General features: G+C 35.9%; 4 protein-coding genes across 4 annotated transcripts; 1 reads left to right on the forward strand and 3 right to left on the reverse strand.

The window, feature by feature from the left end:
- Positions 1–2,082: 2,082 nt before the first annotated feature.
- Positions 2,083–2,688, reverse strand: LOC130645973 (uncharacterized). The gene is made up of 2 exons (XM_057452102.1): positions 2,569–2,688; positions 2,083–2,436 (listed from the first exon to the last, which is right to left on the reverse strand). The coding sequence occupies exons 1-2, from the start codon at positions 2,686–2,688 to the stop codon at positions 2,083–2,085; spliced, it is 474 nt and encodes a 157-aa protein (XP_057308085.1).
- Positions 2,689–9,819: 7,131 nt separating this feature from the next.
- On the forward strand, positions 9,820–13,943 carry LOC130644891 (uncharacterized). Its single transcript, XM_057450670.1, has 4 exons — positions 9,820–11,845; positions 12,496–12,604; positions 12,745–12,851; positions 13,515–13,943. Exons 1-4 carry the CDS (start codon positions 11,771–11,773, stop codon positions 13,779–13,781), a joined length of 558 nt encoding a protein of 185 aa, XP_057306653.1. The 5' UTR covers positions 9,820–11,770; the 3' UTR covers positions 13,782–13,943.
- A 1,388-nt stretch (positions 13,944–15,331) lies between these two features.
- LOC130644890 (ectin-like) lies at positions 15,332–17,804 on the reverse strand. The gene is made up of 2 exons (XM_057450669.1): positions 16,188–17,804; positions 15,332–15,906 (listed from the first exon to the last, which is right to left on the reverse strand). The coding sequence occupies exons 1-2, from the start codon at positions 16,699–16,701 to the stop codon at positions 15,332–15,334; spliced, it is 1,089 nt and encodes a 362-aa protein (XP_057306652.1). The 5' UTR covers positions 16,702–17,804.
- A 2,724-nt stretch (positions 17,805–20,528) lies between these two features.
- LOC130644889 (uncharacterized) lies at positions 20,529–24,170 on the reverse strand. Its single transcript, XM_057450668.1, has 4 exons — positions 23,954–24,170; positions 23,759–23,842; positions 22,812–23,258; positions 20,529–22,695 (listed from the first exon to the last, which is right to left on the reverse strand). The coding sequence occupies exons 1-4, from the start codon at positions 23,997–23,999 to the stop codon at positions 21,491–21,493; spliced, it is 1,782 nt and encodes a 593-aa protein (XP_057306651.1). The 5' UTR covers positions 24,000–24,170; the 3' UTR covers positions 20,529–21,490.
- Between the last annotated feature and the right edge of the window lie 1,791 nt (positions 24,171–25,961).

Raw genomic sequence — 25,961 nt, forward strand, 5'->3', positions numbered from 1 at the left:
AGGTGTGGTAAGCCTGAAGCAAAATCATTTGTGGGTTGGGTTACTGAGGAGGTATTGCCTAGGAAGATGCGAAAGCTTGCTGAGATTGTTGAAGAAAAAAGCGCGGTCATCGAAGAAAGAGACACAACCATTGCGATCCTTGGATATGATCTTGATGAAAGAAATAGACAGGTTACGTATCTACGCCAGGAGATCTAACAACTCCAACCGCGCTATGTTCCACCTCGAATTCCCTTAGACACGGTCCTATGTGTTGTGGATAAAAACAATCCTCACAAGCAGGGAAAGACTGGCAGACATAATTACTTAATGATCCGATGCCAGCGTAAGCAGCTCACGAAGCGAAAAATCCTTCTAAGAGCGAGGTACCGTGATATGATAAAAATGGAACCGGAATGTGACGATCCCAATGCTGCTCACGCCTGGTGCCGATTCAAAGAAATTGTTCTTGGTACCGACAACTTTCGCCTTAACCACTTGACATTACATGATGACGATACGCGGGAACTTTTTGAAGAGATGTTTGGTATCGATATGATATAAGCAGTGATAATTTTATGACTTTTTGCAACTTATAAAATAAAATAAAATAATCTATTACTTGACCACTACGAAAGGAGAAAAAAGTAATGGAATAGCATAAAGCATAAAAACAAATATGGAAGCATATGTACAACAATTACAATTTAACAATATCTACAATATCTCTGTACCTGTATTACAATGTTGTATCAAAGCAGTGTCAGTTACTGGTTATTGCTCGCAATGCTTGGAAAATTTTAGATTTCGAAATGGACTAAACTATGAAGGCTTTGAGTATATGGATCCAATTGATGAAGATGAAGAGCTTTTATATAGAGTAGCAGCAGGGGAAAAAGCCTGGGCAACATTCTCAAGGCTTGAGGTCGACATAGTGTTAGAACATGATATCAAGCGCCTAGGACTGCATATTATTGGTGCGGATGTGAACAAATATGGTGTTGTCTGTTATGAAGTAATCAAAAATAAAGAAACAAAGCTATAAGATTTAGCAGACTTAGGCGACACCTAGACTTTCCTATAGCAGATAGACGGCTCGTTGACATCAAGCTTGATAACGAGCCAAATGTTATTAAAGGCATCGTGTCTGGATACCCTTTTTACACTTTACATCCTTATGATTATCTACGAGATCCAGCTGAAGATGATTGGGATGGCGATGATCAATGAGGACTAAATATTTTATGTAGTTTGTCAAAGCCACAAAAAAACATCCGATTTGCAACTTCATGACATACTCTGGAGGTATTTCTACATCTTCGGGAATCATCATTAATTCTTCTGCAACAAAACTACGCTCAGATCCGTTTTTCAAATAATACAAGATACGGCTGTTTGGTTGTGCCACGATGCGATCCTGTCTATACATCTTTTTGCTCCAAAAAGCATCGGTTGCACGTCTTTTCTGATGCTTCATGCTCTTCTCCAGGTTGCGACAAATTTAGATACAACCCATCCCCACGCAAAGGTTTTTCCTCCGCGTATTCTTTACTTTTGACAAGTGGTACATCATCCAGCTTGATGGCTTTTGGTGGTTTTATACCAATCATTGCAGTCTTGGTATTTTGCGTGGGGATGGGTTGTATCTAAATTTGTCGCAACCTGGAGAAGAGCATGAAGCATCAGAAAAGACGTGCAACCGATGCTTTTTGGAGCAAAAAGATGTATAGACAGGATCGCATCGTGGCACAACCAAACAGCCGTATCTTGTATTATTTGAAAAACGGATCTGAGCGTAGTTTTGTTGCAGAAGAATTAATGATGATTCCCGAAGATGTAGAAATACCTCCAGAGTATGTCATGAAGTTGCAAATCGGATGTTTTTTTGTGGCTTTGACAAACTACATAAAATATTTAGTCCTCATTAATCATCGCTATCCCAATCATCTTCAGCTGGATCTCGTAGATAATCATAAGGATGTAAAGTGTAAAAAGGGTATCAAGACACGATGCCTTTAACGATGTCTTGGTATTGTTTAAATTCTTCACTGTAGTGTACAGGTTTTTCAACCATATTTTACTTGGCTCCTCACTGACTAACTCTTATGCATCTTGAGGATTGAAAAGTCTTTCCGCAAGCACCTTGTTATACGATTCTACAAAAGCTGTAAAGGTGTGATGATATTTGGTTGTAGCTTGTTTAATCTCCACTCCTTTACCTTCTAACAATTTTGCTACATCTGATTTAAATTCTGAACCATTATCACACTGGAAGGTTTCAGGATAACGTAGAGGTCCCTTTTTATAAACATCCTTGATCATATCTGCAACCTCACTGGCTTTTTCTGTACGCAATGGTCTCGCTACCTTATATTTTGAAGCTACATCGATCCCCATTAGGATATATTTGTATGTGTTGCCATAAACTTTATCATGGCGCATGTACAAGAGATCAAACTGGGGATAATCAATGTTTTTTGGGCCTTGAATATGTCGAAGAAAAAGTAGTTGCCGAGCCAGCCAATGTTTGACTTTCTCTTTGAATATCCCACTCTCCTCAGCCAATAATTTGATGACTTATTTACCAACCCAAATATGTTCTGGGTTGTAGCAAATACTACTTGATTTTTCTGCATCCTCCTCTTTTACGATATTGGCAACTGCCTGTTTTGCAGAGCGCGTTGCTTTTGACTTCTTTACTTTTGCCATGTTTATTACATGTTATAATATGTACTAGCTGCGACTTGCTACAAGTATTTATACGCTGCAAACCCTAGAATGGCCAAGGATCCAACAATGAACGTAAGCCACCGTCCTGTTGATGTTTTGAAGGTATACAAAAGACAGACAGTTTTGCTTCCTTATCCGACCGTTGCAATGTAGTATTCCCTCATCCCCTTATAAAGTTCTTTCAAATCCTCACCGGCTTGCCTCTTCAGCTCTCGTTGATGATTATACCAGTCAATTTTTGCTTGTCTATCCCTTACCCATTGTGCTTGCGCAGCTTTCAGCTGTTCGGTCGCTGTATCATGCCTCTCTCTCTCTTGTTCGCCATTTCACCGAAGCTTACTGAATAAGGAATTACTACCGGAAAATGCAAGTGCATTAATTGTGGCTCCTCCCGCTATTACTGTTATAGTTGCCATGTTTGTTTATTCTGTATTTTTTGGGAACATTACTGGGCGGAATCCACCCATTTTTCACGGCCATTTCTCGACTTGCACGTCCGCGGCAAAGTATCCTATCATTTTATCACATCATTCATATCCATTTTTGCAGAGGGTCGTGTAATTCCTAAATATTTCTTCTCTGCCAGGGCATAACCAAAGGTAAATCCGAGATCGACCAAGGTTTCGTATAACATATCAATTATTTCTTTCTCGTACGGTGTTATATCGGAGGTCATTTATTATATAGTTTAACTCATTTTAAAAATGTCTAATTTTTGATTTTGAGGTTGAACTTTTTTGCTAGCGTAGTCTGCGACAACAGGAGATCGTTGCTCTGATGATTTTTCAGGCGGATTCTGCTGCTGGTTTTGTTATTTAAAAAATTTATACCAAACACCAACGCCTACTATCACAATACCAACTGTTACTGCTGTAGCTCCTAAAACAGCGTTAGAACTTGACGAAGTACTTGCTGCTGTGGAACTATGTTTTGCGCTGCTACTTGATGCAGTACTTGATATTGAACTGTCTCCAGAAGAGTGCTTAAGTTCTTCTTTCCTTTTCTTTATCAGTGCTGCTAACTTTTGACCTTGTGCTACTCTATCTGGATGCTTTACTGTTTTTGTTATTATATGCTGTTCTGTACCCTGATGTGTACTGTCGCTCATTTATTACTATCATTATTTTATAGAAGATATACCTCAATGAAATTTAGCAACGCGCGGAGCAATTCATACAACTTTCAAGAGGCGCGTAGTATTCTCCAAATACCATTTAGAATGCTGTTCACCTTATCCCAACTCACAAACATGAGCTGGGAACCTACCTGCAGGTGGAGTGAGTACGATTTTTCGAGCCACATCAAGACCATAGCTCAGCCAGGTGTCAAAGCTTGGTATACGAGCACTATATTTTTTTGTCTCTTTATTATATATAGATTCGTATAATTCCTGTAATCCTACAGCTATTTTTGACATATTATTCCCCATCTTCCTCTCCCTCCTCTTTATCTTCATCATTTTTTTTGGACAGCTGAGTCGCAGACTGCGCTGGCACGGTAGTATGATTCACAGTGTGCGCCAAAACTGAAAGTGGAGCTAAACATTTACCAAATGTAACATAACACAGAATACCGAGATTATTCATGGCTTCTTTAATAATGAAATCATTATCGATATCTTCCCTCAATTTTTTAACAGAGTCTATACAAATCAGGTTGCTCACATAATTAAAATACAAGTTGACTACATGCGCAGATAAGGCCTGGCCTATTTTTTTGCCTTTCTCCTGAATTTCTCGTTGAATATATTCGCTATATAATATACTTTTTCGAGCGCATCATCTGATGCATTATCAATAAAACTTTCCGAACATTTCTTTGGTAAAAGATGTGCTTGGCACAGTGGGGTACAGACCGGGGCAGACGGCCGCTTTCAGGTAGGGCATGCTCTCGCCCGTGTATTCCCACCCTTTCGCCAGGACTAAGCCTGGTGCCACAATTCTACTATAATTCGAAGTTCGTATATAGCTTTTCAGTATCACCTTGATTTCTATAGTTCTGACTAGTGGTAAATAAGCCTTACTCCAAAACTCACCATCCTCCAGATCCCGACACTTTATCTCACATTCCTCTATAAAAGCTTCATCTCTGTGGTTCTTGATAGCGATTTGGAGCTCTTGTTTTGTGATATAAGGATACACCCTCCACCTTGGTGAATATCACAGCTGAAACTTGTGTTGCATACAGTGTCTGCTTTTTCTGGGCGTTGTACAGGTGCGATGTATTTTGGTACGTTGCTGAAATATGGAACAGCACATTCTTCTTGAGAAAACACTAAATACTCGACTTCCTCTACCAAATCTTCTGTATAGCTCTGATCTTTTTTTGTCGAAATTTTTTTTACCACCCAGGCGCTAGAAACCTTTGAGTATTGGTGTTTAAACCGCATTTTGCCATCTTTCGTTTGTGCGCGCTTTGAGCTTGTGCCAGCATTATGATCTAACACTGCTAACTGAGAACGCGCGACCATACAACTGTAGCTAAAATTAAGCCGTTTGAGGCAGTATTTGTTTTAAAGGGCATGATGTACCTCTAAACTGCCAGTATGTTTACTTCAAATCTCGTACCAATAGTTTGTCTCGCACAACTTTCTCCAGCGCTATGAAAGCAGTAGAACCCTCTCGAAGCCATTTTTTAATTCGGCTGTCGTCTTCACTAAGGTTGGCGTTGGCACACTTCTTGTAATACGTGTTTCCTTTCCAGTGATGTCTATTACTCACATGGTGTAATAGACTGAACCACTTTTCTTTTAAAATTGTTGGATTACCCTCGCATGATACACAGCACCACCAAAAGTGATTAATAACAGACTTTATCCAGGGTGGTAAATCACGGGCACTTTTTTCCCGCTGAGCTTCACTAATTTCTTTTTTATGCTCTTACTAACGTGCCATATATCAAATTGATGATTAATGTCATTTCGCTCTTCCTTATTTGAATATGTCGATCGGTTGTAAAGCTGTTATTGGATATTACAGCATTACCGACACGCTCTAGTACTTTAATTATCCCAGATTTTTCCATCCGCGATGAATTTTCCACTTCTCCCACATGGATCACATGGAAAGCCAAAATTTCTCCAGATTCCAAATTCATAAGGGTGTATGTACCGTACTTCGCGTTATAACCCGGTGTATCACATCTCCCGTCGCCTATATCAAATCAAGTTTATCCTCAGCATCAAGACAGCTTTGAAAACGAAGTTCCCTGTGTAATGTGTACACTTTATGGACAGCCAGAGAAAGAAAATGTTTTTGGATTCGATAAAACGCGACTTTTGAAATAAACTTTATCTTGGAAATTTCCATAAATTCCTTAATTCACTGGTAAGTACTGCTTGTAAACAATATAGCTGCTGACATGAGTAAATTTCCATAGGTTGTCGCCGAATAAAAGGTTGCGAGCACCACTTGTGAGTGTGGTCAGTTGAGAATATCATATGTAAGATCAGCTGTGTCCCAACGATTATGGAGTTGGAAAGGCTTACCGCTTTCATGCATGTGAAACAGCGCAGTAGTGAAAGTATGCAAGACCAACGTACAATAAAGTTACTTGATTTGTAGTCACCAGTGAGTTCCCTAGATTCATTTTCATCACCATCATTACTTTCACTCTCCGTCACGCTATCCGGGTGGAACAAAGAATCTTGGTCATCATTGTGCACGGATGCAGCTGGGTCGTCGTCATTGTTTTCCACGTTGCTTTCTTTAAATAACACGGTACGCATTTCAACTGTCACATGGGGTGGAAATGACACCATGGTGTTGTAACTCATGTTTCTAATAGACTTCTTCCCGGGGACTTTTACTAACAACGGTTTCTTGTGTGCTTGTAAGTCGTTTACTTCTACTGTTTGAGTATTGAGTTTTCTTCGACTGCGTACTAGCAACAGCATTGACACCTTTATCCACAACATCAGGTTCAACTTGAGCAGCAAAATGTTGATATCTGTCTGAAGACACGTTTGCTTCGGAAAATGTGTCTTCAAGTAATAACTCTACCGCCTAAATAATGAAAAGGCTGTGGAAACAAGTCTGACAAAATACAACAGTTATCTTTTTTATGAGTGATTTTTAACCTCGTCCCCAGGACTTGTTTGTTTTTATATTATATTTACCTGTTTTTTCTCCCGTGATTTTATCCTTTCTTCTGTGTGTTTTCGTTTTTTTACATTCTGACGTGAATATAAAGACTGTTGGTACAGCATCTGACAACAATCTTCTACGCGGGGTGGTACCAAGTAGTTCCTCCTAAAACGCGATATGATATTTAAATATAACCCCTGTCTAAAATGCAATAAGAATGATTCCTTGTTTTAACAAAATTTGTTCAGCAAATAATAAATTAAAAAGTGTGAAAAATATTATGGATGATTTCCTTACTTGCAGGTCGCTTTGAGCAAATAAAAAAGCCCGAATCTTTTGGCAAGTCTCCATCACGTCGTATGTTTTGCAACCATTTCTTGCGCAAGGTTTTGGTGTTTTTTGCTGAAGGAACTACTCTGTGGAAGCTCAGGACTTTTTCATGTGACGATCTGCTTGTACATCCGAATGCTGAACAATTGGGCATGTTTTATTTATATAAGAATTATAATGTTATTAAACGTATTGCTAGCTAATCCACTCAGACATAAAATGAGACTATACTTTGTAGCTTTGTTTACGAAAATTGCTTTCTGAACATATTTACGTCATAAGCCGCGCTCGACCCAGTTTTTGTCAAAGGGGTCGAGATAGCGGTCGAAATTTTCAGAGAAAGAGCGTGAGTTTTTTAACTTTTCATGTTAGAAGTGTGAAATAAAACTTTTAATTTTGAAGTTGTTGACTTGTGTTCTATGAAATATCAAAAAATAATTTTTGTGTTAACTTCCCCTTTAAGGTTCTGCTTGGACCGGCATGTCTTGACACGATCTCCATCCTCCAACATTTCGATATCATTTTCAATGTTTTTTCTTTGGTTGTCTTCGGCATCATAATAGTCCTCCTGTGCTTCAGCTTCGATTTCATCATGTAGTGTTGGGTTAATTCGTTTTTATATTCCGTCCTTTATTTTGTTGTAATAATCACTAACAGTAAGTATCCCACACACTCTGCAATCGAGCGATAAGAGTATTGGTGGTTGATGCTATTGGTGCTGATACAGCGTTGTATATTGCGCTGATTGCATTTATAAAAAAACTCATTTTGTCTCTTTATTATATACAGATTTTATTTATCAATAAATTTTTAGATGGACACAAAATTATTTTACTCCACTTGCGCATGCGCATTGCGATGACGGCAACCAACATAATTTCTGTCGGTTGTCGTTGAAGTTTTACGAATTTTGTTGGATGCCGTAAGATTTGCAGAATTTATTGGCGCATGTGCAGATGGGGTGTCGGGGAGAGTTAGGGAGAATTATCAAAAGTCAGCTGAAAACTTTATTCGTCAGCAGTTGAGGACATTTCACACACATGCAGGTTTCTTTAATAGCAGCAGATAAACAATAGCCTAATAATTTCGACAGATCTAACCATTTACGCTCACACTTGCCTCCCTCTTCTGCTTTGATAGGCAGGGTTCTCAAACAGGTTTAAATAAATCAGGTAACTTGATTCTATAAACTCTAGCGTGGCGATTAGAAGCATGATTTCTAGAAATTTCAATAGAGAAATCTCTGGTCATTGAGAAGGATAGATTTGTTAGTGAACCCGAGGAAAGAGAAACATTTACTGTTAATAACAGCAGCCTAAAGTTACCAGAATAGAGTATTTTAAGAAAAATTTGCATGCGAAGAACATATCAGGGCTGCTACTTTCATATCAGGGCTGCTACTTTCATCATCTGCCAAAAAAACTGTCAGCCTTTACAACTCGTCTTGGCAAAAAACGACATGCTTACGTGGTAGGTTTGTCCTATTAGATATCCTATAAAATGTATGTAAGATTTTCGGCACATCTTTTTGATCAAGAGCTATATAAGTATCTATTATATCATCCTTGAGTCTTACGGTGAGAAATCCCTTGGTGAACACACTGGACTGTCATATCTCATAGCTTTGCTTTTCTAATCACAACCCAAACTTTGACAAATCTGCCGGACAATATCTGTTTTTCAGACAAACAAGTTTAAAAGTGACAATACCACATTCTTGTGACTGCTGATAGAGTTTCTGAAATACCTTTTTTAGACACTCAGAATCTCATTTAGAACAAAAACTTTTATGTTCACTTCAAACAACTGACCTATGAAGATCTTCAAACAACTGACTTAGGAAAAATTATCACTACATGAATATTGATATAATCTAACCAGAGAACCTACAGGCTATCTCAATGCAATTTTTTATGCAGTGACGCATACCAACGAAATCAGTACGTAACACGCAGGACCAAAATACCCGTTTTATGTGTTTTCGGACTCTAAATATGCGTTGGCTTCCACCAGGGGGCTTACAACGCCTCTTGGACTCCTGCTGTTTCGGCAATTCGCTTCGGTCGTTGATTGTCAATAAAAAATCTCCCACTATGCCTAAGTCACAAACTTTCAGAACTCAATTACATTCTGAACATACGTTATGCCAGTTAAAGAGACAGTGGACACCGAAGGATATGTTATAAACCATTTTTATTATTATTAGAAAATCAAATTAAAATGACACAATACCGTCCAAAACATTCCCAATCTCGAGTTTAATGCGTAGTTGTATTTTCCCTGATTTTAATTTGCTGATGACGGCACATAAAGATGCTGACGCCAGCAGGAGAAATTATGCATTACATGACATGACATTATAATAATAATTATAATACAATAGTTATACATTTAATATTACATGTGAATGAATTTTTCTATTTTCAAATAAAAAGAAACATAGTTAGCAGAGGGGTCAGAACCATCCTATAGTTAGGAACCCCAACCATTCTTATTTTGAGAATAACTCCCTATTATTTTGAGGTCAAGCTATTATTATACAACGTCCAATAACACGAGTTCTACGATTTACATATCACAGATACTATCACGATTGGGCGGTATGGAAATTGTTCTTTTAGGTCACGCTAGTCCCGGTGTCATCGGTCCAGTTCTTTGCAGCTATTTTAAAAACTGTTTTCATTTAAGATTATCTAACACCTTAGGTTTCATCAGTTTATCAAAATAACTTCTTAGCTAGAAAAACACTATCTTATAAGATCTTTTCATTTTTAAAAGTATTGTTACAACCAGGAAAAGTTTTTCGCGAATATGGAAAGCTGACTTTGCTTATTGCTTTCATTAAAGAATACTTTATGGTTAAAGATCCAACTTAATGATAATAAAAACCTCATTGAAATTTGCTATTCAACGATTGTAGGTTTGGGAAATGATAATCATTTAAACATCATAAATGTCACAAGAAATTAAAACATAATATAAAATAAAACATGTTTTTAAAAACGTTCCAACGCTACAATATCTTTCTTTTTTTTTTTTTTGAAAACATCATCTACACTGTTTATGCAGACTTGAGAGGGGTGATAAAAATGATAAAACTGCTTCTTTGGCCGAAACACTTTGCTTTTTAAAATTTAAATATTTTTCATTCAAGATTTTCGTGTAATTTACACAGAAGATCTCATATTTTTCTCTGCATTGTCATCGACTCGTTTCAAGTAATTTTCTCTGTGTCTGTATTTTAAATTTAGTTTCCAAAAAAACATCGTTATTTCTTTAGGAAGCATATCTGAATGGTTAAGTAAACAGTTTTTCGCATCAAAGGCGCGTCTGCTGCGTGTTGATAGAATAATCTTCTGTTAGATGCTTAAGAACACGAATAATGGGGAGCAATTCAATTCAATTTATTTGATATTTATTTATTTATTTTTAACTTTATTTAATTTATTCATTGCTGTCCACAAAGATGTACGATCATTCACACTGTCTTTCAAAAGCACGCTACACCCCCGGATTTGTTTTTTTAAAAAAAGGTTAAAGCAAACATAAAATTAGTGCGAGACGGGGGTAGATTGCCAAAAGGAAGTCATCAATATACCGACTGAGTTCTGATATTCTCATAAACGCGAGGAGACACGTGGACAGGATGCTTCCACTTTTGTTGCTCTTGTTAAGGTAGGTAGCCAATACACATACATTGTCTGCAATATTTTTTGTTTTAGCTCAAACGGATCTACTCGCAGCAAGAACGTCACAAATTAGACGTAAACAAATCATTGGAGGATAGAACAGGCTGAATAAGGATTTAGTCAAAAACGTTGGCCTTTACTTTTTGTATTTAATGGAAATTACGAGACGTCCTAAAATTTTAAGTTTGAAAGATCAAGTGCTTTTCTTTAGCGGATAAGTGTTTTTTGTTTTCTTTTCCAAAATAAGGTTAAGTAGTTCGTATTAAACGGATACGTAGCATTTTCGTCATTAGCAAATAAAAAATCTATTCTGTTGCCACTTGGCAAATATTTACAAATACTCCACACGGAAAAGTAAAACTGAAAATAAAGAATTTATCCGCGTAAACGTAGCAAACATGCTCTTTCCCATTAGATAGGTTTTAGATAGTGTTTTAGATGTATCTTACTACTACAAACGTTTTTACGCCCTGGTCGTTAATTAAAGTTCCCAAGATTTTTACATCAGGCCTTTATTTTTTTTAAGAAAAAGTTAAAAATCATTTTATATTTTCATTGGTAGATAGGAAGTGTATTTATTGAAACTTTTAGATTTCTACCTGGCCTGCTCGTGAAGATAACCTGTCTAAAAATAACATCAGATTTTTAGATGCACTAATCTGCTAGCGCATAATATTCTACCATTCACGTTCAAAAAAAGAAAACGTCAATTTTGCTGACGTTCTGTTAATTAAAAGGAAGGAATTAAATATTTATTTTTGAATTTAATTGAATGCACACGCTGCTTCCAACACTAGAAATCAGTTAAATGTCATTTCATTTCCCGCCAAAATAATTTTTTTTTTCACGCACGTGCGTATTGTTTGTTTAAACGATCAAATCAACATATCACATGTCAACAAAAGGGGAAGGCTTAAATCGTAAAACTTCCCTTGTTAAGAACTTCACCTATGTTCTATGTTGTGTTTTTTATTATTTTTTAACTACAATTGTTACTTCTTTTTTAGTTTGATTGAATTCATGACGTCACTGGTAAGTGCTTTTGTGGAAATGTACATTACAGCTTGTCCGCAGTCAGATAACGAATAAAAAAATGCATAACTTTGTTTTATACAAATCGTTGGTGAAAAAAAGAAAGAAACTTGCTTATATGTGAAATGTATTCATAAACCTTTTGTTTTTGAGCTTTTTTTTGTTGAATAGACTCCGTATGATAAACAATACTTTGTGCTTTCCTTTCTCTTGCTCTCCAGGCTTCAAAAAGAGAAAAATTATAATCTGGCTGGTGGCTTTGTGGTAGAGCTTTGCATCCAGTACAGAGGTCTTAAGTTCAAACCCTGTCCGAGTCATGCTAGAAACTATAAAAAAGTGCGGAATTCGATCCTTCCTGCTTAACATTCAGCATGAAAATAGATATCTTAGACGGTTGTCTAGTTGGGTGGTTGTTGTGTTTACAGCTTGCAAGCACAACACCCGTAGCACAAATTGGAACTTTGAATGCATTAGGACACCCTTCGCAGGACTCTCATCATTGATTAAAGTACCATTTAAAACAAAAGAGTCAATCCTGCGTAAATAATAATAAAAGATCTAGCTATTTGAGGAAAATACTAAACATGTAAGGCCTTCCCTCTAAAGTTTTGCCTGAACAAATATTAGCATTACTTTTTTTTGCTTTATAGAAAAACGCACATGTCAGCCATTATTTATACATATATTCACAAGCATCCAAATCTTATGTCCAAATTAAAAATGGTAGACTCAACGCTGAAGGAAATGGAAATAAATATAGTAGGTGGTTTTGTGATGAAATACAACTTTGTTTCCAGTGTTGTTGGCCTAATTTTTATCATCACTTTCAAAGCGAGGTTAAGTAGCTAAACATGATGCAATTAAAGAATGTGTTTTTTAACCAATCACTAATGTTTTAGGTGTGTTTATAAAAGAAATAGATGGCCGCATGTTATTAAGACTACGTTCAAATCATACAGGTGAATACATATGCTTAGATCCAACCGGTGATCGATTTATTCTTCAGGTAGGAGACGTTATATTTTTAAAAAAATACTTTAGGCAGACAGTATCGCTGGTCGGAAAATCATGTCCCAAACTGTAGGCTCATCCGAAAAAATGAAAAGAAGCCGAATTGAGGAATTTGAGTACACAGAAAAGTTTTTTTTTTAAATCAGCTCAAGGCAATAATTTATTTTTGCTGATGTTAACGGAACCATTGTCTTTTTTAAATACGGTGGCACCTCTCTAAAGCGGACATCCTTTATAATGGACATAATCTATATTATAATGCCCGTATACGTCTGTCCGTCCGTCCGTCCGTCTGTCTGTCGCGCAAAATGGTAGCTTAGCTGCGACGGGCGAACCCGTGGATTTTTCCACGGGCTAACGACTATTTGTTAAATTTGTCCTGTCCTGGACAAATTTTAAAAAAAAATTCGAAACGGGCACCTCTCTAAAGCGAACACTCCATAAGGCAAGTAGCTCTTTAAAGAGGGCAAAAGACTTTTCAGGGTGCTTTCACATTTATGTTCCCTTTATCATTGATGTTAAATTTAAGGCCTATATATATATTTTCTTTTTTATATAAGTTTCTCTTATATAAAAAATAGAAAATGGATTTGGTGAATTTTTTTAAATTATTATTATAACTGCTTTCTACACATAATTTTATTTTTTTGATTTGTAGAAGAAACATCGCGATTCGACTTTATGCTTGCTGTTTCAAGATCCGGTAATACCAACCCGTTACACATCAACTTATAACCGACAAAGAGTGTTAGCATTCAACAGATTTGGTGCTTTAAGAAACAATAAATTTATTTTAAACTCTATAAGCCATCGCAGCGTTTTGTTTCTTGAAACACCAATAATACGCCGCTTCACGAAACGGGTGTGTAAGTGCAGGTGCATGAACTCGATTGATAACTTTTTTAGTAAGACTGACCCAGACTAATTTGAGTTGATTGAAAAAATAATAACCGGATATGTTTTGAGGGGAAATATACATTGGTTGACGATCGATTGAATAGAAAAACTGACGACTTATTGACGCTGCAACAAAAACCAAAGAAAACCGAGAAAATATTTTTATATGGACAAATAAATGTTTATTTTATAGTAAATAGAATATTTTGTTTTACATCAATTTGCTCTGCATTCATAGAATATTTTTTTAAATTTTTAATATTTTTAAAAATGTTTTTTATAGTAATCAATAACTTTGCATTAAAAACTGTTGTAACACTTCACATCTCCGTTTACACCCTACAGTCTTGGCGGCTTGTCAGAATTATGATTGATTATTACTCGCGACGTATCTCTGGTGTTGCGAAATAATAAGATTGTATTTTGAGATGAATATTGTTGCAATGTACAACCCCGAAGATATTATGTTGCAGAAGAGAGCTAAATTTTGCAAATCGTCTCAAAATCAACCCTAAACACTGTTTTTTATGTTACGACACACTTTAAACTTGATCGCAACAAAGGTAGACTATGACCCATATTTCAAATCTTTTGGACCTTCATGGGGCGCGGTGTGAATTTAGGAACTGGGACTAGTGCATATTTAACGTTGTTTGTCCGGTCTATATATGATCCAAAACAAAACTTACGCAGCCTACGACCCCATAGTAATGACCAAATGATGCTCCTTAATAGTTTTAAGAAATCGAAATTTTTTATTTTTCGAGGCTCCATATCGTTTATTTTTATGAGCCTCATCTCCATTTGATCTTACTAGCCCCATCCCCATTTAGATTTATCAGCTTAATCTCATTTAAATTTATCATACAAATTCACATTTTGCTTTTTGCATATATACATCTGGAAGAATTGAACGAAAAAGCGTTCAAGAATAGGCTTCACGTGTTCACTTTATTTCCCTGATGAACTTTGTTTGCTTGTTGTTGATTTTGTCGAAGAGAAGGATGAAGAAATGGTCATTTCTGACTTTTAGCTACCAGAAAATAACACAATTTTGTTAACAATGACAATTTTTTCGTCCTTATTATTGATAAGAATTAGCCCTTAGACACCGAAGCACTTTTTCAGAAAACTCAAAATGTCCATGCTTTTTCACCGATAATTTTTCAGCCTTAAAGGCAATATTGGGCATTGACAGATAAAAATTTTAATTCTCTTTCATATTGGCTTCTATTTTGATATCTCAAAGTTGAGTAATTACAAACTCTGGCTAATAAATGGCATGTCGGTATTTTGGGCTTGCTACAACCTCATTAAGGGTACTTCTGAGTCTAAGGGTTAAATGATCAATACTGCGTGCAACATCACTGCTTTTGTATTTGCGTTGCAAATCGTGCACATTTCAGATATGCGGTGCAAGAAACAATTTTAGTTGTACAACGATCCATTACGACACTCCCTCGTCTCAATGTAAAAAAATAAAAAGTGCTAAAGACGGTTGCTTGGTGAAAAAAATACATTTCTAACATATAATATTTCATACCAAGGAGGTATACGTACTCAAAATTTACAAAATTGTTAAAGATTACTTTCAGACGCGACGCTTGATTTCTTTCTTTTTTTATTTATTAGTAATTTATCAAGAAACTCCATAGTTTTTTCTTCTTCTTTATCTTCGGCAGGTAATGCATTTTTCTTCATGTAGTAGTAAGAATCAACATTACCAATCGGTTGATACACCGCAGCAACGTAGGCGACTGAACCATCCAATGACAAGGTCTTCGAAATACCAACACGCTTGGTTGACTTCCATACTAACTGCGTAAAATCACGGTCATTTGCATTCAATTGCGGCTTATCATAATTGTAATTAAGCTTTTGTCCGTACCAGTCCTCTACCGCTCTCACACAAGGTGTGCTGGCAGTTTTATTATTCTCAAAACTCAATTGAACGTATCCAAGATTTAACCCTGGACGTTCATACCTTGATAAATTCCGAGCTGGTACATTTTTTAACGCAATTCTGTCGCTTATTTCAAGAGCTTTTTTGTAAAGATCGTTTGACCATTTCAAAGGTTCTGCTCCATGTCTTCTACGAAACTCGTTGTGTAAAGATAAACAATTCTTTTCCAGATCTTGTTCTTGATAAGGATCTGAAAGAATGAAGAGAAGGATGACAATACACATAGTTTTACCATAGTATTTAAGTTTTGCTTTTTTTCAAAATTTTGTGTAACAGAGACGTTAGACACCTAGATGTTGTAGGTGGAACACAAACGCGTCCTCTGCGCAATTCTCCTCCATATTACCTATAACTGACAAAAATTTAGAGAAAAGCGTGTCTTTCTTAGGCTTCATAGGCTGCTACGATTCTGTCTGTGTAAACCACTACAATTTTTTTTTGGATATTAAAATATTTTTTGTTTTGACATACCATCACATATTTGCATTCTACATGCTTTTGTTTGAAACAATTCTTGAGTTTTGGCACATTCTTCGGCTTGACATTGAAGTGCTCTTGAGGTATGGCCAATTCCACATTTAGCTGAACATTCGCCCCAGTCTCCCCAAGAGGACTCAACTGCAGGATTTTTCATCTCCACTTGAGTTTCTTGTTGTACCTTAGATGGTGTATTTTCTGTCTCTACAGTTAAATTATTTTTATTTAACTTATCTTGAAGCAGACTTGCAATCGCATTAGCTTCTGATTTGTCATCTTCAGAAACACCGTCAACATTCTTGATGGTGCCATTCAATACACTGCTCGTAAAATGTGATACAACAGTCTTAAAGGTATCATCAAGAGACACTCCCTCGGACATAGGTGCAGATTGCAGCTTGCCTGCATCGCTTTCTTCTTCATCAGGTTGGATTTTCTCAACCAGTTGTGTGTCAGCAATGGAAAGCCCGTTGTTGATTGGCTTATTGGCTAAACAAAAGTAAACCATTAAATACCCTGTTGACGTAATTGCTAGACAGCGGAAGCCGTAGGAACAGACATAGCTAAAAGGAGTATATGATTATCTGTTTTTTAAAATAAATAATCCCAGTGTCATAACAATAACATTAGTATTAAAAAACGTAGAGATATCTTGTTGCATAGTCAAAAGATACATCGAGCCAAAATTAGTATAAACATGTTATTGATGGTAAGATTGGATTGTTATTTATAGTAAAAAAATTAAAAATACTCACGAGGTTTGCAGCCACTGCTAACGCAAATTTTTCGTTCCATTAAGCCCCCCGAACACATTTCCCGTAAACAGTTCCTTCGTCTTGAAATTAACCCTCTCCCGCAGGTATTGCTGCATTTCGACCAGCTTGACCAATCAGAAAAGACGCGCTCTCCTAAATAAAAATGAAATTGTATAATGTGAAATCAGAAAACAGAAATCTACTTTATTGAACATGTTGAGAGAATAACAAAACATTTTCTCAGTCATCCTTAGTAGAATAATGCTTTCTGTTATACTTTCTGTCCTTATTTCCTACAATAAGCGTCAATTCCTTAATTATTGTTCCCCTTTATTTAGCGCTGCATAAGCGCCATCTAATAAGCGCTGCCTTTCTGATAACCGTCGCAATCAAAAAAACGACGCTTATAAAAAATAATAAGAAATCATATAAAACTTCTTAAAACAATTCGTTCATACAAAAAGTCAACGATTACTAGTTAGAAGTATCATTACAAACAAATGTGTTTAACAACTTTCATGACCATTGTCATTAAAACTTTCTTTCAGTGGATCGTTTTGATAGCAAAAATGACTTTTTATGGGCATTAGTTATTCTTAAGTCATTCTGGTTTTAATTCATTTTATTGCCGCCTCCCTCGAATTGGTGCCTCCATCCAATAACGTTATTTTTGTTTTTGTGTTTTTTTATATATACATTTTGTTCATTTGCGCATATTTTTTCCCAATATTTTGCCAAGATCTAAATGCATTCTTCTTCTGCCTTCTGAAATCTTTCAGTTTATAAAGGCTTTTCATTAAACAACCTTATAAACTGCATCTGCAAACTCTACCCTGGACGAGTGTTACAAGTAAAGGTTTTTTTTCTTCCTAATCTTGTGATAGTTTTCGCAACTTTTGCTTATAAAAAGGTCACTTCCTGGTTAACGCCATTTCATCGTTAACGCTCACACTAAATAAAGCTAAAGTTAATAAACTCCCATTTCCTTTATAGCGCCCTCTTCCTATCGAAAATGCCCTTTATATGCTGAGAAGTTAGAATTTTTAACACAAAACAAAACAAAATGCAGAGTTGATGACAAAGAAATTTCGGTTGATTTGTGTGTTGAGATACATTTTGTCACTCTCTTTTCATTTTTCTTTTTTCATTATATTCTCGTATAAAGTTATCAACCTTAGTTTTACTTTTTACGCCCAAGGCGGTAAATAAACCACATACGGTAGTTCAAATACACACTTTTACATTTCCCGCTGTTTAAAGTTTCGTGTATTTTAAATTGGGTGCATGTAAGGTGCGCACGAAAAAATTGAGCTGTTTTGTTATTAGCGGCCGCTTTTCTTGGTTGTGGACCGTTTATGTTTCATTTTTGATCTGATCAAATAGATGAAAACTTCTTATTTTTGCGCCGTAAAGGACTGTAAAAATGGTTCCAGAAAGCTTGAAAAATAGAAATTAATTAATTGTATGATCCACGATGGCATTATTCATAAAAATTGTTCTTGTGATCCTCTATTCAAGTTATACCCATTTCCCACTGTAAAGAAAGATCCTGTTCGCCGTGATAAATGAATTAGATTTATTAATCGTGTGGATGCTAAGGGTAAACACTGGACTCCCAATGCGCATAGCAGAGTTTGTTCTGAACATTTTGTAGACGACGAACCCTCCTTAAAAAACCCTTTGCCCACACAAAATCTTAGATATAATGCTTCTTCAAGAATTAAAAATATGTCTCCTCATTCGTCGAGAAGAAGTATTACATATTCTTCAGAAGATTCATTTTCAGACAAATCTAGTTTATCTTCAAATGTTGTTGCACCTATTGTTTTCTGTGGTAAAGGAAATCCTGTTATATGTATCCACACTCCATCAACAAACGCAAAACATTCAACAACAAGTATGGTTACACCACAACATTCAACAATAAATAATCATCTTTTATAAATAATAAACTTTTTACTTCAACTCCTATTCAACCTAACATATTAAGCATTTCAAAATATAGTTATATATATATTATCGATCTCCTTGCTTCTTATCATGAATAATTTTTTACTGAATATAACAAACAAGCCAAAGAAAACAAAATATGTTAGATCACAGAAAAAGCCAAGTGTTACTCCATTTTATAAAACTTTCCTTACTCAAAATTATGTGAAATTTTTTACCAATCTCAAGTCAATTGAAGTATTTAATATTCTTCATGACTTTATATCCCCATATGTTCAGAGAAGATATTGTTCTAATCCAGTGAAAAGAAAATTTACCGGCACACCTAAAAAATTTGGCAGACAACGAAGTTGCATTCCAAAGATGAATTTTTATTGATGTTGTTAAAGCTTCGTCTTGGCCTACTTAATAAAGACATAGCTCATCGATTTAATATATTTCTTGGATTGGTGTATGCACTAATAGTTTTTCCACCAGGCTCTTCATTGCCTTTTTTTTCAACAATTGTCCAAACGCTGTACATTTTAGACCGAATTCTCTGACTCGGTACACATTTTATTTTGTGCAAACATACTTTGCTATTTGTATCTAACGGATGAAACATGACTTTGTTTATAAAACCATTTGTAAAATATCGGTACGCCTTCCCCTCTTTGTACTCGCACAAAATGCGATGTACTATATCGCCTTTGTTGAAGACTGTGGAAAAATATGCAGAGATATCTGTAATGCTCAGGTGAGGCCACATCAGCATTCCATTTATTATTATAATGTATCGTAACGTACTATTTTTAAATAATTTGTTCGCAAGATTACAAGAAAACTCTTGCGGTTTTAGCACTCGGCCTGATTAGAATCTGGGTATCCAAAAAAGGTAAATACAAGGAAAGTGCTTTTTTTTGAAAAGACGGTCAGAATTCATTTTACCTAAAGGTGTGAAAGTAAATCAATTTCGTTAAGTTTTTAAGCACGATAACTTTTTTTAATAAAGAAACAACAAAAACCGACAACTGAGAACATACTTCGAACCCATTTTAGTGGAACATAACTCTATAATAATAATAGCCTTATACCAACTTATACTAAAAGATCAAGCTTGGACAATCAGGCTAAATGATTTCAGTACGCGTAACAGCATAAATTGAATCAAACTTAGAACGTCATAAAAGAAACAAAATGGCAGCAAACATTCTTTGTTTATGTAACCCCTTTTTTGAAGTTTGTCTAAGATACCACTATCTGCTTAAAATTGAATTACTTTCGTGAGCAAATTTTACATTTTCTTTAAAGTTTCTGATACCCAACATACTATCCGGTTTTTACATAGTTTGCATGAATAAAGGACAAAAATTGCCCGAAAATCCGTTTTCCTCGATTTTGAAAAATCGGGTAATCGGATTATACACGTGACCAATATTCTCAGAAATATTCCCCTCAATAAAATAAAGTTGTCTTGTAAGTGATAACGAAAGTTACTATATTTTCCAGATTATAAGGATTTCATGGAGATTTTTAGGGGTAGTTTCGAGTAATAGCCAATATCTAAAGCTCTGAGATGTATGGGACCTGGCATGCAGGTGTCTAATATATAAATATAAAAACTCAGTAAGTATCATAACCATGCAGCATAGCAAAAAATAGTTATTAAAAAAAAACACCACCCCTTCCCCCTCCAGACTGAATAGGGGTAACCCTTTCAAAATTACTTATTTTTATCAACAATTAATGCATACTGGTATCGCTGATTTGATCAATGCTATTCGATTTTTTATAATAAAAAAAGATATAAGAACACAGGTAAAAGATTTAGAACGAACATGCTCGGCTCTCCATAGAAAACTAACCAGAAAATCAAGAGTCGTGTTAGGAGATTTTTTAAGACATTTTGTAGGAACACTTAAGAAGGAGCCAAAACTTCCAAAATTTTTAGTGTCCTTAAATTCCCACAAAAGGAAAACACAAAGTCATAATAAGCTGAAGTGCTATTGTCATAAATAAATAAATAATAATAAATACGGGATTCGTGTTTTTATAACAAACCTTCGTTTGGAGACTAACTGCAATGCAATGCCCCTCCTTTTCTTAACGCCCGTCCTTTTTTATTCTATTTTCCTTATAATCGTTTAACATGATACGTTCTGGAAATGAATCACAATTCTTTGGAATCTCTATATCGGAAATACTTAGACATGAAAAAAACACCCTTTCCGCTTTTGGCATGGATGGTATTATATACATGGCATATAGAAAACATAAAACACAAAGAAATGAAAATAAAATTTACCTAACGTTGTTTATGTTCAACTTTAAAAAATACTATACAAAAAAAGTGAGAAACCCGTCAGTCTGTTCTCTGGCGTAGACGACTCGAACAAAAACATCCATTAGGTATTGACATTTCATGCTGTTCGTGACAAATTACCAATGTAACAAGGTGTGGCAATGGTAACTTGAGAGCGGTAGACGCTAACAAGCATGGAAACTGGAAACTTGATGATTTTTGTGGAGGGTTTCCGTAATGTGAATACATTCTACATGCGTGGTGATCATACTACATAACAACATGGTGATCATGCAAAAAAAACGCTCCTACTAGTAATATGTCTTAACTTCTTTTTCATCTGCTTCAACGTATTCCTTTGTCTCGTGATTTTTTTCAACCCGTCGTTCGTTTTGGTCAGAAATTTTGGTACTGTCGTAAAAGTTTTTTAACCCTAATTTGTCTTTTAAGGAAATTTCCTTACCTTCAGTCTCGTGTTTGTTTGTGTCAGTCGCAAAAGAAGATATCACTTCCTTATCTTTGTCAGATTTTGTAAGTTCACCTCCCGTTTTGTCAGGTGTCAAGTGGTCATCATTTTTGTGTTCAGTCACACTTGCACTTGTTTTTTCGTCATCAACATCACCTTGAAACTTTTCAGCCAAGCTTTTTTGCAAATCATTCCCAATAGCAGTCATTAACGCTATAGATTGTTCTTCATTCATTAAACCAACTCTGCCTAGTTCAGGAGAAGTTTTCGCGCCTTTATTAAACGCTTGACGGGCTTGTCCTTGCGCTAACACATTTGCATCAGCTGATTGTTGGGTACTTGTGGAATCATCACTTTGCGTGGTGTCTGTAGCGGCTTTAGTGTGTTCTGCTAACTTTGAAACTTGTTCAGTTCCACCTATATTCTCTGCATTGGATTCTGCGCCTTCAGGAGATTTTGACGCCTCTGCTGTGGTCTCACTCGATCCCTTAGAGTTCTCTGCACTACCCTTTTCATTTTTTCCCTTTTCTAGTATTTGCTTTAATTTTTCTTCAGTTAACTTGGAGCCACTATCTTCTGAAGTTAATTGTTCCCCAGGCCTTTTTCCTTCATCAGCTTCTTTATCCTTTTCTTTTGGAGGTGGCTTTTTCTCTTTAATCGGAATAGGTTTTGGCTTCGGTTTCGGTTTTGGTTTCGGTTTTGGTTTGGGTTTCGGATTCGGATTCGGTTCTGCAGGCTTTTTGCACCCAAATAATTCTAATATTTTATCGGCACATGGTGCTTCGTAATCCACCTTTGGATCTTTTGGGTGTTGCGCGTTAGCCACGCATGCTTGCTGAAGATTTTGGCACATAGCTGGATTGTTAATAGGCGGACAGGACCCCATTCCTGGGGCACAACCGGGTTTTTTGGCCCCTTTTAGAGCTTGCTGTAGTTGTGCATTCTGCCACATCACTTCCTGAAAAGGTGGTGTTTCTAACACATCGTATTCTGGTAAGGCATGGTGCTCATACCCGTACAACTGATCATTCATGTCACTAGCTTGATCACCTAAAAGTAGTTGACGAGGTAATTCATATCTACTATAACAGCTGTCAAAATCTGCCGAATATACACACAAAAAGAACTCAAGCATATATTTGAATTAAAATAAATAAAAATAATACCTGCATAGTTCGGTCGGTGGTGGTTCATCTTTAAAGCTAGCTTCAAATGATCGATAGTGTTTGGCGCTGGTAGTTCGAAATTCCCCCACACATCGTTTTCAGGAAAACCTCCATATATATTTGGGTTGGGAAGCACGGTATTTGGCATATCAACAGCTGGAGCTCCATCAGGCGCTTCTTCTCCATCGCCGCCTTTTTTATCGAGATTTGACACACGTGTTATCTTACTGTCAATACTGCGCGGATCACTCCACAGAATAGGTTGGTCATCAGAAAAAGAGTTAAATTCAGTGGAATCCTTTGAATCAACCATTTCATCGCGTTGGGGTGTTCTTCTCTCAATTTCTGCGCGATTAAAACCATCATCATCGAATTTATTCCGAAAGGAGTCGATGTCTTCAGGATACTGGACACTTTGAGCTTTGTTCAATATTTGACTCAAATGTTCTAAGCGAAGTAAGAAAACGCAGAATTTCATTCAGCTTGTTTTTGTGCATGGAATAACTTTCCTTAGATAAAAAATCTTTATAAAATGTGAGTCTCAGACACTGAAAGGAATGGACTTTATTGCTTATAACCATTGTCTTGGAAAACTGGAAATATGTCAGCAACAACACCCCAAACCTACCCAAATACCTTAATAAGACCTTAACCACGCCTAAATATTTTCTGCTCATTTTTATTTTACTTTATTTTATAAAAAGAAAAATAGTGTAACTAAAAGAACACGAACTGTGAAGAATATTTGGTACTGAGAGTTTATTCTCGTTTTTTTAAATTACCAAAAAACTGAAAGAAAATTAGAGGTATTTTCTGGAACATATTACCATGCTTAATTTGCGTTTTTATGCATTCCCCTGCATCCGACAAAAGTTATTTTTTATTTCTTAACTACAAGAACAAACATTAGAATTATTATACCAAAAATATATCAAACATATACACACTATTTTTGCTGCTACTGAAATGATGGCGACTTTTTCTCGTTCCAACTTCATGTTTTGGGAAGAATTGCTTTTTCTTTCTTGCAGCTATGATAAATTATATAGAAATGCATTGCATACGACATCTGCGACACAAATAACGACATCTGCGAGATGAATATAGCCGACAATAATAGTGTTTTTGAAAAATTCACGTACCGCATGTCGCCAGTAGCAACAACACCAACAGCAAACTCCACCTCATTATCTTAAGGTGATAAAATAACGAGTAATGGGCATGTATAAAGGAAGATGTTAACTTACAATCACTATTATTTGGGTTAACCTATGTTTTTTAAATTCACATTCTAATTATCTGTATTCGTTTTTGTTCTCTTCGCTCTCACGCTGCGTTAACTCTCCTGTTCTGCAAAATGTTTATATTTTCCAATTATACACGATGTGAGTTCTATTTAATTCTCATACAGAAGTATTGTTCAGGCTGGTTATTTAATGAAGCGTGTGATTCAAAGTGTACAAATAAAATACTAAATCAGTGCAAGATTGCTGAGAAGAGGATCATTTTTGAAGCATAAAGAAATCACAATTCCATGCTTTGCTTAAATATTGAGACTGTACACAGGTGTTAGAGCTATACATATTTTTTTGTTTTCCTGGATTTGTGAAAATCTTCCAGATATTGCAAATATATACAGACGATGATACAAAAAAAAACAGTGCAACAACTTATAGTACTTTTTAGGAAACTGATGGTACCAGGGGCGGCGCCACTAGGGGGGGTTGGGATAATTGGGTTCAGATAATTCTTCAGATAATTTTGCAAATTTTCTTTTAAGCAGTAACACGATCACAACCAACAAAAACATTTTATAATACGTAATTTGCATTATCTTTAAATCTTCTCTCTTTAATTTGCAAAATTTCCTATTTTTTGCGAGCCTCACCAATTCATTTCAGTGAAATTGACCAAGCTAAAATTTTAAACCTTTAAAAGATTTCCATAAACATTTCACCTCGCAGCCAGGAGACGCAGTATAATTTTTCTTACCATCGTAAATCGGAATTACGCAGGGTCGCAAACGGATGTCCTGCAGTCCATAACAGCGCGATCAACCGCGTTTTTTAATTGATTATTTTTATTGTGTTTTACTCACTCTTCTGAATGGCCTCCTCCTTATAATTAATTATCGTATTTTTAAGAGGCTTAGATGTGACCACGGTAACTGTGGTGCTCATGGGCTGATTTTAATTCGGGGTTTGCTTTGAGAAATTATTTTGTGTTAGTTGTTGGATTTGAATTTTAGTGACTTCCTTTGATACATTCGTTTGCGTCCAAGCTTTCGTATGAGGGAAACTAAATTTTATTGCCTTGCAGAAAGCTTAGTTAGCCATATTATTCACCTTGGAAATGTGCTAATTCTTCGTGAGCAGCCCGGATGTGGACTATTTCGTTGTGCAGGCAGGTTAGAGAATGCCACCAGGAAAATTATTTTTTAATCTACTTTATTTTTTTTCAAACGACACACAGAATTCACAAACTTAATTACAAATCAAACGGATCTTCATTATCTTCCGATTCTTCCTCTAAATTTACCAATGCATTTACCATGCATTTTTGATAGAAATCATTATTTCTGACTTTTTGGGGATCTGATGTTGTGATCCCGCACACTTCAAACGATTTTCGAACCATGGTGACATTGGGAGAAAGATTCTCATATGCTGCCTTAACCCAATCGACCATTTTTATTGTGTAGGAGTTGGGATTTTGAAATTTGGATCTTTTTTTGAACCAGGAAATTTTTCGATAACATCCAAAATGTAATTCATCCAGCACTTTCTCAATACAGCCTTGAAGGGCCTGTTTAAACAAACATCCATTGGCTGACAATTCGACGTACAACCAGCTGGTATAGACTGTATCAAAATCTTCTTTTATGAGCTGATTCTTGACGGATTCGATTTCATGGAAGATTACCAAAAAAGAATAAAACAAATTGAAAAAAACATGGAGAAAACGAAAAAGAACGCGTTTGGAAAATGGTACAGTTAAAAAGATTTTCAAAAAGTCTCTAATTTAACGCATATTTTCCCCTAATTATTAACGCGTACTTTGAAAGCCGAAATCTTGTAATTATTCTTTCTTTAATTTTTCACGCATAGCGTCCAAAATAACTATTTACGCGTTAAATTGGAGAAACCACGG

This window comes from Hydractinia symbiolongicarpus, chromosome 5, assembly GCF_029227915.1.
Source record: "Hydractinia symbiolongicarpus strain clone_291-10 chromosome 5, HSymV2.1, whole genome shotgun sequence".
Classification (NCBI taxonomy): Eukaryota; Metazoa; Cnidaria; class Hydrozoa; order Anthoathecata; family Hydractiniidae; genus Hydractinia; species Hydractinia symbiolongicarpus.